The 14,276-nt window shown below is 37.5% G+C and overlaps 1 protein-coding gene across 1 annotated transcript; it reads left to right on the plus strand.

The window, feature by feature from the left end:
- Nucleotides 1-1,089: 1,089 nt before the first annotated feature.
- lrrc74a (leucine rich repeat containing 74A) lies at nt 1,090-13,667 on the plus strand (the record flags this gene model as incomplete). Its single annotated transcript, XM_084393681.1, has 13 exons — nt 1,090-1,198; nt 3,651-3,832; nt 3,907-4,014; nt 4,109-4,202; nt 4,990-5,039; nt 6,334-6,415; nt 6,500-6,585; nt 6,975-7,169; nt 7,674-7,769; nt 8,486-8,629; nt 10,323-10,427; nt 11,061-11,146; nt 12,514-13,667. 13 exons carry the CDS (start codon nt 1,090-1,092, stop codon nt 13,067-13,069), a joined length of 1,893 nt encoding a protein of 630 aa, XP_084249807.1. The 3' UTR covers nt 13,070-13,667.
- Nucleotides 13,668-14,276: the final 609 nt, after the last annotated feature.

A 14,276-nucleotide genomic window follows, 5' to 3' on the forward strand; every position in this document is an offset into this window, starting at 1 on the left:
ATTTCGTGCTATAACAATTAAATTTGCAAATTGTTTGTATTTATTTTGTTCATGCATTACCTTGGCAACTTATTTTAAAGTCCCCCTGTAGTCAATCATTTTATCCCTTAAAACTCATCTTTGATCACCAAAATGACATATTTAAATGTTTATTCCTTGAAGAAAATGTCTTCATGCCTTAAAGTCGAAAATTGACCCTATTTACTTTGTTAGAGCTTATTACTAGTCTTGGGGCTGAACAATTTATCCATGCAAGTTAATACACAGAATTTTTTTTTTTGCTGTCATAATCTTTAAACAAAATCTGAAAAGTTGCTTCCGGTCTGGAATGGCGTTCCTTCTCTGATGACGTCAGTTTCACGGCTTGGGTTGAAAACGCTTAACCACTCCTCAAACCGCTAGTCTGCTATGAGCAGAGATGTAGAGGAGGAGCACTAAAGTCAAACCCCGCCCTCTGTTCAATATTCCCTTTCACTTGGAAATACATCACAACACTGGAGAAAAGTAGTTTGCAACTTCTGGTTCACGGGGACTTTAAAATAGCTTGAATGTAACTCGCCACCCATGCCTCATTTAGTATACGCAGCTCTATGAATATGCAAATGAGCCCCGCCTCCACTCACTCACTCAGCTCAGAGATCCACTGGTTGACGATCACACGTTGATCTGATTGGTTACAAGGTAGTTTGTGACGTCAGAAACACCAGCAATACTGGAAACACCAGAAATACTCAGCAATGGTGTCGACTTATGAATTTACACATGCTTTGTCTTAAATCGTATTAAAAACACCACATAGACACAAAAACAACATTAAAAGCTGGATTTTCACCACAGGGGGATTCCAGATAATTCTGCTAGTTTTTAAGTGTTTAAGTTCACTATGTTATTGTTACTATGGCTTCATCTGTAGGAATGTGAGTCTCTCTCTGACTGTGTCTGACATGCATTTTTAATGTCTCTCTCTCTTCCCTCGCCGGATTCCAGCACTAGTGCAGGTGTCACATATACACCTGTTGCTAAGACACGTACGCCAGCTTCATGTTCCTACACACATCAGCAAGAGCGCTGTTGGAGTGTGTGTAGAAGATGAAGGCTGACGGCATCGGTGTCCACAGCCTCTCTCTGGACTCCCTCAGCCTGACCGAACACGAGGATCCACACGAGGTGATCCTGGAGGATGAAGCTGACGCTCCGGGTAAGACTGGAGACGCTGGAGAACTCAATCTGCTGCGCTCATGAAGCCTTCAGGCTTGTGTGCCGAGCTGAAATCCGATACCAAACAGGATGCCGATTTGTAATAGTACTTTAAGTAATTAAAATGCAGTAAAATTAAAAAAAATGTGTTTATAATAATACATTTCTCTTTCAGTGTTTAAATTACCCATAAACATGTTATCATATTTCTAGTTGTAGCATTAGATTAAAGGATTTCTGGCAGGACCACTATCATCAAATACGACTGACAATTAGCGCTCAATGGTGTTTTACAGGGATACTCCACTTTTTTCGGAAATATGCTCATTTTACAACTCCCCCAGAGTTAAAAAGATGAGTTTTACCGTTTTAGAATCCATTCAGCCGAACTCCGGGTCTGACGGTACCACTTTTAGCATAGCTTAGCATAGATCATTGATTCAGACAAGTCCAGTAGCATTTCTTACAAAATGACCAAAGAGTTTCAATATTTTTCCTATTTAAAACTTGACTCTTCTGTAGTTAAACCGTGTACTAAGATCGACGGAAAATGAAAAGTTGCGATTTTCTAAGCCTATATGGCTAGGAACTACTCTCATTCCAGCGTAATAATCAAGGAACTGTGTGGCTGTACCATGGGTGCAGCAGGCGTAATGATATGACGCAGCGCCTGAAAATAGGTCTAATAGGTTAGACAAACTTAGTCCCGGTCACGTTGGAAGAAGTTACCGAGCTGGGGACTATTTTTAGGCGCTGCGTCATATCATTACGCCTGCTGCACCCATGGTACAGACACACAGTTCCTTGATTATTACGCCGGAATGAGAGTAGTTCCTAGCCATATAGGCTTAGAAAATCGCAACTTTTCATTTTCCGTCGATCTTAGTACACGGTTTAACTAAAGAAGAGTCAAGTTTTAAATAGGAAAAATATTGAAACTCTTTGGTCATTTTGTAAGAAATGCTACTGGACTTGTCTGAATCAATGATCTATGCTAAGCTATGCTAAAAGTGGTACCGTCAGACCCGGAGTTCGGCTGAATGGATTCTAAAACGGTAAAACTCATCTGTTTAACTCTGGGGGAGTTGTAAAATGAGCATATTTCCGAAAAAAGTGGAGTATCCCTTTAAGCCCCCAATGGCTCCTTAGAGGCAGCTAACCCTACCCTCAACCTTAAACCTACCCATCCCCTCGCTGCCTGGAAGGCGCCGTTGGGGGCATAAAACACCAAAGACCACAATTAGCATACAGTTTGGATTGACGGTTTGATTCTGAACAGAACAGAACAGAACCAACATGAATGTATTACACATATCATTAATTCAAAATTTTTATGTGCAACATAATTTGAGAATTTAGTCAGATTCAAAAGGGAATCAGATACCCCTTACCAGATACCCCAGTATGCCATCCTGACTGACGAGAGGTGGAGCTGGGGAGGGAGGAGGGTAATTCGCTCCGAAACGCGATAGCTGCTGATAATACTGAAGGAGCTTATATATGAATACAGTGATAGGCCTCGTATTCCTATAGGTCGACGTGGATCAGCTGAGAGTCTTGACTAACGTGACCTGCCAGAACTGACGCTACGCTTGATTAGTTCACTTCAGAATTAAAATTTCCTTATAATTTACTCTCCCCCACGTTATCCACGATGTCCATGTTTTTCTTTCTTCAGTCAAAAGGAATTAGGGTTTTTGAGGAAAACACTCCAGGATTTTTCTCCATATAGTGACTTCAATGGGGTCCAACGGGTCGAAGGTCCAGATGTGAGTTTCAGTCCAGCTTCAAAGTCTCGACACGATCCAGCCGAGGAATAAGAGTCTTATCTAGACAAACCAGCGGGGGTAAAATAATTGATCAAAAGTTACAGTAAAGACATGTATAAAGTTACAAAATATTCTATTTCAGATAAATGAAATAGAACTTTCTATTCATCAAAGAATCCTGAAAACAAATTTTACACAACTGTTTACAACTTTGATAATAATCATAAATGAGCATCTTGATCATCAAGAAATCGAGTGATTTCTGAAGGATCATGTGACACTGAAGACTGGAGGAATGATGCTGAAAATTCAGCTTTGATCACAGGAATAAATTACACTTTACTATATATTCACATAGAAAACAGCTGTTTAATATTGGAATAATATTTTACAATATTACTGTTTTGGGGGGGTTTTGTTTTGTTTTGGGGTGTATTTTTAATCAAATAAATGTAGCCTTGGTGAGCAGAAGAGACTTCTCCTAAAAACATAAAAAAAATATTACTGATCCAAAACTTTTGAAAGGCAGTGTACTGTATAAATAGACATTTATCATGACATTATGAAGAAAAGATACAGTAATATTCTTAAACAGTGAATTTTACCCGGCCCTGTTTGCATCACTACTTCAGCAGCATCACATGATGATGATGATGATGAGAAAGCATGTGTGTGTTTGTACAGTATCAGAGCTGAAGCCCGTCAGGCAGGATTTGTCCACTGAAGAGTTATACCTGCAGGCCTGTAAACTGGTGGGTGTCGTTCCAGTCAGATATTTCCTCAGGAACCTGGGCTGCGCCACCATTAACCTCAACCACCATGGACTCGGGCCCTTGGGAGGAAAAGCCCTCGCGATCGCCCTCGTGGTAAGGCAGATTTAGTTAGACTAAAGCTGATGTGGCGATGCTGACGTGAGCTCTCGCTCTCTCTGTGTGCGCAGACAGACATGCACACCACAACACTGGAGTTAGCAGACAACTTTCTGCTAGCCGAAGGGGCCAGATACTTCATGGAGATGCTGAGGGCCAATTTCACCATTCAGAACCTCGTAAGTCTGTCTCTTCATCTCATTTACCTGTTGCAATACATTTGTCCACTAGAGGGAAGCAAAATGTTAACATGTGACATCTGGCGTCTTGCAGGATCTCTCCGACAATCACCTTCAGTCCGCTGGAGCGGAGTGTGTTGCTAAAATGCTCTTGGAAAACATTTCTATTAAATCACTAAAACTTGCAGGTATTTCATATATATGTGCATAATATGGAAGCCCATTTCTGTCTAATAAGAAAAAAATCATGCCTTGGTAAATCTTGTGGCATAAAATGTCATAATTATGAGATGAAATTCAAAATTATTAGATAAAAATGTGAAATTCTGAGGTAAAAAGTCATAATTACAAGATAAAAAGAGAAACTGACATACTAATTCAAAATTATGAGATAAACTCAATTATGACACACCAAGTCATATACTATGACTCGAACGGTATGTCATAATTGAGTTGGTATCTCATAATTATGAATTAGTATATCAGTTTAACTTTTTATCTAATAATTATGACTTTTCATGTCAGAATTTTCACTTTGATAATTTTGACTTTTTATCTAATTATGATTTAATTATGATAATATGAACTCAAAATTGACTAAGTCATAATTATTATATTAAGTTATACATATTAAGTCATAATTATGAGTCAAAATTCATAAAAAGTAAATTATTAGATTAAAAGTGAAACTGACATGCTAGTTCATAATAATGAGATAAGAAGTCAATTAGGACAGACCAAGTCATATTTCTGAGATAAAAATTAAAATTTGACATACTAAGTCATAGTTATGAGATAGTCGAAGTTGACATACTATCTCATAATTGACAAGTCATAATTTCCACTTTTATGTCATAATTGTGATTTACCAAAGCATGATTTTGTTACTTAAATGGGCTTCCATTGCACAGTAGCACATGCTCACACAGTGAACCTGATTCACACTGACACACACCACAATGTTTGCGTTCACAGGGAATAAATTTGCTGAACATGATGCCAAATGGTTTGCAGATTCTTTTTCGGTAAGTATAAAAATTAATGGCAGCAAACAGAACAGAAAACAAATCCAGTTGCCATAGTCACACATTCATCTGTGGGTAAAGTGGAGGGAAAAAAACACTAGGTGAGGTGTGGCTAAATCTCAATAATAATCGAGTACCACAGAGTCGTTTACACCGCGCCCTCTCGTCTCATATCTTGTATCTCGTTTTGGTGCGTAAATCTATTTAATTAATCCTAGAATACAGCTGTGATCCGCACTCAAAACTCTTTTAGGCACTTTGTTTAATTTTTGTGTGTGCATATACTCACTAAATCTCAATAAGAAACACACTTACAAAGTTTGTATATGTGTGTTTTTCAACCAGTGGATCTCTGAGCTGCTGTGAGTGAGTGGAGGCGGGGCTCATTTGCATATTCATATAACCGCGTATACTAAATTAGGCAAGGCTATCGAGTTACATTCAAGCTATATTAAGGCATGCATGAAGAAGAAACATTTTTTCAAGGAAAAACGTTTAAATATGTAATTTTGGTGAGTTTTAAGGGATAAAATTATTCACTACAGGGTGACTTTAAGTTATGAAAACATTACTTCTAAAACTTCAAAATTTCCAGTGTTTTTTTATTTTATTTTTTATGTTTTTTTTCTTGGCCGTCTACATTTTAAAGGAACATTCCATTTTATAATTTTGCAAACATTGTGGGGTCGTTACTTTTGAATATTCTCTGAAAGTTCTGAAACAAGAAGTAAAATTTAAACATTTCAGAAAACAAAAAGTTCCATGAACAATGTATAAATGTTTTTGTGCTAACGTTTTGAGAACATTATTAAAGACGAGATAACTTTGAACAAACATTCTATTAATGTTACTGGAGGAACGTTTGTTCATAACTTTGACAGAACGTTAGCCAAAGTTCTCAAAATATTCCCTGGTTGGTTTTCATGACTATTGTAGAAAATCACTTTATAGAAAATGTTATGATAGAAAATGTATTTTTAAAGCATACATTACATTATATTACCAAAGCTAAAATGGTCAAATGAAACATTTTCCCTTTCTTAGTGTTTTCAGTTTAGCTTAGCATAGTGCAAACTGGTTTAAAAGACTCTCTTGATGATCCAGAGCAAAGCATCATGATCGCATGCTGTGTTCTGATAGACATTGAGCACAGCACTGCTACTGGTGCACAAATTACACTCTGCGCCTTTAAGAAGTAATGCGTAAAAACCAAAGTTATATTGCAAGAAATTATGTTTAAACAAACTGAACTTTTGTTTTTGAGAATAGAAACATCTCATCTGCATCTTTTCAGAGCAACTACAGAGTCAAGGAGCTGGATCTGAGCCACAATCAGTTCTGCGGCAGAGGCGGCGAACACCTGGGTCAAATGATCGGTAGATAACACACGTGTGATGTGATAGAGTTAAACATACAATAGAATGAAAGAAAGCACGATGATTAAATGTCTGTTCATGCAGCAAATAATGACGGTTTAGAAGTTCTTGATCTGAGCTGGAATCATCTGCGAATGAAAGGAGCTGTAGCTTTCTGTGCTGGACTAAAGGTACGGCCACACACACACAGTATTCAGGGCCCTACGGGTGTACTGTGGGTCACGCCACACACTCATTGAATTTTGATGCATTCTCCTGTCTAGGGGTGTGCGATATTGACAAATTCTGGGATTTTCTCGATAGCGGTTAATAGACGATATTTTGTTTTTGTGTTGGTTTATGAAATTTATGAAAAATTAACAATTATGTTACAGAACAGCCGCATGTCATTTAAGCGTATGTACAGGATTCATATTTTAAATTCTTTAAGGTCAGTGATTACTAACATTCTTTACAGTATAAAATTATTATTTATTTATTTTTCACTATTTTTCGAAGGATCACATGTTTTTCAGTGTCACATTGTGCAAATCATGGAAAGAGATTTCCCCCTCATCAGGTCAACACGACTTTGAAGCACTTAGACCTCTCCTGGAACGGCTTTGGAAACGAGGGCGCTTTAGCTCTGGGTGAAGCACTGAAGTTCAACAACACGCTGGTGCACCTGGACCTCAACAACAACCGCATCACTGATGAAGGAGCAGGCCTGCTGTGTAAAGGGCTGGAGGCCAACGATACGCTCAGAGTGCTGCAGGTGTGTGTGCCTTTACTCCACAATACTGATTACTGTGCCAGATTAGTTTGGATTCACCGGTTTAAATGCAATGTTCATATGCAACAATTCATTCCATGAGCAATTACATTACACTTTTACACTTTCTTACTGTATTTTTGTGGTTTTCCAGTACAAAATCAAAACATTTTTAAATCAAGATATATAAACTTTTTGAAAAATGTCAATATGAAGTGAGATTTTTTTTACCCTGCGGGCAGATAATTTTTCTTGTTTTAAGCAGAAAAACACAACTCGCTTAAGGTTTATGATTTTTTTTTTTTTTTTTTTTAAATAACACAATATAATTTTTCTTCTCTAGTAAATGTATCTTGATTTAAGAATGTTTAGACATTTGTACTGGAAAACTATACAAAATACTGAGGAAGAAAATAATTTTTTGCAGTGTACTTACACATTGTACTAAAACTACACATATTTTGAAGTGTCACCTGCTGTTATATACTAATAATTGTTTCCTTACAGCTGGCGTATAACTCTTTGACAGTAGAGGGGGCTCTTACTTTGATCAATGTAGTCAAGAACACACCGAAAACCGCCATTGAGGAGATCAACATATGTGTGAGTGCTGCTTTTGCTTTTATGCTTTTATGATTTTAAGGGCCGAGCCAGCAAAGTACACAGAAAAGTTTCTCATCCTACAAACTGTTCTGAAATGTATTAACGTGAGCATAACCTGCATAGACCAATCAGTATGCAAAATAATGTATTTTTTTAATAAACTTTACTTATTGTTCTGATATGGCCATCACTTCAACAACTGTGAGGTTCAAAAAGGGAATCACCAGTACAGTGCATTTAAATAATGTAAAAGATTAAGGCATGAAGAAAAATAGATAAACTAAGTATAGATTTTTCTTCTCACAATTGCGAGTTATAAAGTCAGAATTGCGAGATATAAACTTGCAATTGCAAGAAAACAAGTCAGAATTACCTTTTTTATTTTTCATTCCCTGGTGGAAACAAGCTTCCATAAATACAGGCTTCCATATTTTCCAAAAGAAATCTTGTCATTTTTGATAAATATGTATTTTAATGTGATTTGTATTTGTGCAAAATTCTGTAGAGTTTAATTGACCTTTATGACCTTTGATATCACACACAGGAAGTGTTTTGTCCTTTTACTGTTACTTATTTCACTGTGCTAACAGTGGCTGGTTGCATATATTTGAGCATATAGATGAGAACCACTGGTCAACTGAATATAACAGTAAAATACAGAATTGGAGTAAAATGTGTTTTCTTCGCACATGATGCGTGTGTTTGTTGTGCTGCAGAACGTGCTGGTGAACGAGAACTTCGTGCAGCTCTTAGAGTTGATCTGTCAGGAACATCCCAGTCTGGAGGTGCAGTATGGAGGCGTTGGAGGCTTTATCGCCAAAAAGCCTCGGAAACGCATTGACCCCATGAAAGTCATTCAGGTATATACTCTACACTCATGAATTAAAACGGCTTAAAGGGATAGTTCACCCAAAAATGAAAATTACCCCATGATTTACTCACCCTCAAGTCATCCTAGGTGGATATGACATACGAATACAATCGGAGTTATCTTAAAAAATGTATAATTAAAAATTGGCTCTTCCAAGCTTTATAATGGCAATGAACAGCCGGTTTCTGTTTTGAAGTCCATAAAATTGCATCCATCCATGACAAAAGTGCTCCACACTCCTCTATGGATATTTCTTACATGAACACATTGCTTCACTTCAGAAGGCCTTTATTAATTATTATTGCACTTATTTTATGATGGATAGATGCACTTTTATGATGGACAGATGCACTTTTATGATGGATAGATGCACTTTTATGAAGGATAGATGCACTTTTATGATGGATAGATGCACTTTCATGAAGAATAGATGTACTTTTATGATGGACAGATGCACTTTTATGATGGATAGATGCACTTTTATGAAGGATAGATGCACTTTTATGATGGATAGATGCACTTTCATGAAGAATAGATGCACTTTTATGATGGACAGATGCACTTTTATGATGGATAGATGCACTTTTATGAGGGATAGATGCACTTTTATGATGGATAGATGCACTTTCATGAAGAATAGATGCACTTTTATGATGGATAGATGCACTTTCATGAAGAATAGATGCACTTTTATGATGGACAGATGCACTTTCATGAAGAATAGATGCACTTTTATGATGGACAGATGCACTTTTATGATGGATAGATGCACTTTCATGAAGAATAGATGCACTTTTATGATGGACAGATGCACTTTTATGATGGACAGATGCACTTTTATGATGGATAGATGCACTTTTATGATGGATAGATGCAGTTTCATGAAGAATAGATGCACTTTTATGATAGACAGATGCACTTTTATGATGGATAGATGCACTTTTATGATGGACAGATGCACTTTAATGATGGACAGATGCACTTTTATGATGATAGATGCACTTTTATGATGGACAGATGCACTTTTATGATGGATAGATGCACTTTTATGAAGAATAGATGCACTTTTATGATGGACAGATGCACTTTTATGATGGATAGATGCACTTTTATGATGGACAGATGCACTTTTATGATGGATAGATGCACTTTTATGAAGGATAGATGCACTTTTATGATGAATAGATGCACTTTTATGATGGATAAATGCACTTTTATGATGGATAGATGCACTTTTATGAAGGATAGATGCACTTTTATGATGGACAAAATGCACTTTTATGATGGATAGATGCACTTTTATGAAGTATAGATGCACTTTTATGATGGATAAATGCACTTTTATGATGGATAGATGCACTTTTATGAAGGATAGATGCACTTTTATGATGGACAAAATGCACTTTTATGATGGATAGATGCACTTTTATGAAGGATAGATGCACTTTTATGGACTTCAAAACAGAAACTGGCCATTCACTGCCATTATAAAGCTTGAACTCTGATTGTATTCGTCTGAAAGAAGAATGTCATATTCACCTAGATGATTTGAGGATGAGTAAATCATGAGGTAATTTTCATTTTTGGGTGAACTATCCCTTTAAGTATAATTAGTAAATTGACAAAATTTGGATTTTTGTATTTCTCAAGTCTGACGGTTTTGCTGAATTGTCTTTTCGAAGGATTACCTTGATCAGCGCAAGCTTCGTCTGTGGGACTTCTTCCGTAACATCGACAAGGATGGGACAATGCGCGTTCCTGTCGTAGACTTCAGAAAAGCCGTTCAGGTATTGATACTGTGTCTTTAAAAGTCCCATTTTTCTAAAATTGTGAAGTCAAATCCATGAAGTTGCTCGATGAATGTCCAGAGTGAGCAGAGCTGCCTGCAATCTAGACAACGAAGAAGCTTGAATAAAAGAAGAGTTTTTATTTGTTCGTCATCACCCCAGCCAACAAAAATATGTTCTAAGAACGTTTTGCTACCATTCCTATTAAGTTACGCCAACATTATTTCTGAATATTAAGGGAACATTCCATGAAGGGAACATTCCATTTCATCATTTTGCAAACATTCCTGGAATGTTACTTTTGTTTCTGAACATTCCCAAACTAGTTACATTCAAACAAACATCCAAATAAAATGTTTCAGAAATAAATAAATGTTTTTATTCTAAAATTATTAAAGACCAGATAATTCTGAACAAACGTTCTATTAACGTTAGTTCATAACTTTGAGAGAACCTTGCCCGAACTTTATCCAGTGTTCTGGGAATGTCATCTGGGACTGCACTATTATTCTGTAGAAAATAGTTTAAAAATGAGTAGAGGAGTCCAAATGTCTGGTAGTGTGAAACTATGTAAGAAAACCTAACCCTGAGCATCAACTGAAATGTGTTGTTTTTTCTGGTCCCACCTCACAGCAATCCAGCATCCCATTGGAGAGATTCCAGATTGAGGAGTTGATTCAGAGACTGGACAGAGACCGAACAGGCATAGTGGACTACAGGTGGACTGTCTTTTACTGCTCTAACACAAACACTGAGATAATGTAGTCATCAAATATTAAATGCATGATAAAGCACACAGACCGGGATCGTTCTCACCAATACTGTAACTTTATGATCATGTTCACACACTTACAGAAGGTCATAAATCATAAACTCTAATCAATACCCTAGCAAGCTGTGTTACTAAGTGACTGATTTTGAGAGTGTTCAAACATCAGCGCTTCACTGCAATATTTCAGTAAGCATGTGTCATCATTAAAGGAGGGTGTGCTTTAATTTTAGTTGAGTGATCGCTAAAAACCACCTCACTTCAGGGGTGACAGGAACTGGTGAAACCAGTGACTCTGTAATTTGTCCGTACCAGGGTCATGACAGTTAATTAAATATACATACGTCAGCGTTATAAGAACTACCTAAAATAAAAGAAACTGTCATCGACAAAAAATAACAACATTTGAAGTGTAATTGGATTTTTTGTTTAGTTTGGCTTGTGTAGTAGTAAATTAGCCCACGGGAAATATGAAATAATGAATTATAACCCTTTATAATTACATATTAGATTCTTATAATACTAGTATGTTGCATAGGTATCAAAAACTCATAGATGCCAAACATGGTACACATGTGATCTTAGTTAACCATAGTATGCAATTCGCCAGACCCTATAAAAGGAAAATGATGAGATGAGAAAATTGGATAAGTTTATACATTTCTTAAGCTGGTTATATATAGAATATGAGGAGACTAAAATGCTTTGGTTTCACTCTTCAGGATGAGTGTGGCACATTTGGTGTGAAAAAAAAAAACCGCACATTGATCTGTCAAGTCCAAATTTTATATCATTCATCTAGCGTACGTCTAAACACATAAATCCGATTCCCCAGTGTGAGATAGTGAGGGAAAGATGTTAGCGCATTCGCAAACGTAAGCACTTGTACAAAACTCAAAGCTTCTCTTGTTGAGGCGGATATTTTGAACCCATAATTACATTTCGTTAAACGTGTAAACTTATTCCCACCACTCTTGCCTTCTAGGTCTTACCCATACTTCTCAACTGACCGACATTCAAACCGTTCAAAACTTGAGGGTCAATGTGGCGCTCACATTAATAACCAATGCAGTCTTCAGTTTGAGCTGGAGATTTATGTAAATACAGATATCAGATACAAGTCAAGTCGTAAGTTGAATGTAAAAAGGTGGGATGATAAAACGGCATGGCCAAAAGATTGAATCTGTGCATTAAGCCTAGAATAAGCCTAGAATTATAGGCCTGTTACACCACTTTCCATTCTCATTGCACTTTATTGACCAAAAATACCTTCAAGTGCAATTATTATTGCTGAACTATTGCCTTACTACCCCACAGAGGCCTGGCAGATACTAGGAAACAGATGATGCGAGACCACCGGCGCCAACTGCGTAAAGTGGAGTCACGGCAGAAGAAGGAGAAGCAGAAGAGCGACAGGATCCTCAAAACCTTCGAGAGCGCCGTAGAGGCCGTGACCCCACGGAGCTCCATGATAATATCACCAGGAGCCGGCAAAGAGGACTCCAGCGGCCCCCAGCACTTCTCTGCCACGCCGCTCAGCTCCTGGCACCATATAATCATGTCCAACAGCAGCCGCTACTCCGTCAATAACATGAGCAGCGAGCATGTGCACCTTCCCATGATAGGGAACCCCTCGAGATCACCAGACATGCGCTCTTATTCACAACCGAATCTTTTCGCCAGCATCCCTAAACCATCGACCAGCAAACCCTCTTCTGCTCAAGGATTGCACTCCACGTCTAACCCAAGTGTGGCCAGCAGTAAACTCAGCCCCACCGCTGACCTGACCAGATCCAGGCCGGCGTTAAACCCTGAGCCCACCAGCAAAGCAAAGGTTAAAGGGAAGAAAAAGAAGACCAAGAAAATAAAATAAAAGATATAATGGCAAAAGGATATGGTGTCCATGCCTGTCAAGCTCTACAAAGAGAACATTTTCAGTGAATAACGACATTCAGAAAACTTGCAATGTAGCACATGGGATATTTGGACAATTTTTATGATATTTCTTGTCCTTTTTAACATTTAACATTTAATAATTTAGCAGACGCTTTTATCCAAAGCGACTTACAAATGAGGAGAGCAATAGAAGCAGTTAAACTAACAATAGGACAACAATATGCAAGTGCTGTAACCCTTCCCAGTTTAGTCTAACGCAGTATACTGTATGTCATTTTTGGAGGGTTTCCTCTGGGGACTCTGGTTTACCCTACAGTCTAAATACATCCCAGATAGCAAATTGATTTTGGGACCAATCTGGATGCTTTTTGGCTGTGAGTTTGGACCACATGAAAATATGGCCCAAGATTGGCCCAGAAGCTACTTGCAAAAAGTTAATTTTTAACTTTTAACTCAAATGCCAGCCAGAAAAGAGCCCAAACTGCCACCCCCTTTACCCCAGAACTCACCAACAACAGTCAGAAAACGTCCGCTTCATAATATTTGTATATTTGGAAAGGTTTTTTTTTTTTGTTTAACTACAGAAACCAAGCAAATGCAAAGTATAAAGTTTTTATTAATGCTGATAAAAAAAACAATGAAAAATACTCAGAACTCAGCCTAATGCCTTTTGACACAAGATTGCAAAAAAAAACTAAAAAAACAACAACAACGCCAGAATGAAGTCAGGAGTGCCAAATGTAAGCCGGATTTGGCCCAGACTCTGTTGCTATCTGGGATGCAGGTCAAACTCCACACAGAATGGTCTCCAGGTTCAGCCGGGACTCGATCCGGGAACCTTCTTGCTGTGCTTCCCTCGAGAACTTCGTTCCACATCAAATGCAGTTCATGCTTTGACAGTACGTGATTTCAGGCGCAGCTATATTGTAGATCTCAAAGTGTCCGTGGTGTCAATGCTGGGGACTTTTATCTTAGTTTGTCAATTATACCGTATAGTTTTTTTCCTCATATTTATGTTTGTATTAATATATATTAAATGTTTTATTTGTATGCAAATTATTTGGGAATGTGAATGTAAAATATTTGACATCAATAAAATTTAAATTGACAGAAAGAGACGATTTTAGGGTATGTGATTCCAGGTCGATTCCCCAAATTAAGTAAATGAAAAAGTATTTAAATGA

This window comes from Rutilus rutilus (assembly GCF_951802725.1).
Source record: "Rutilus rutilus genome assembly, chromosome: 21".
Taxonomy (NCBI): Eukaryota; Metazoa; Chordata; class Actinopteri; order Cypriniformes; family Leuciscidae; genus Rutilus; species Rutilus rutilus.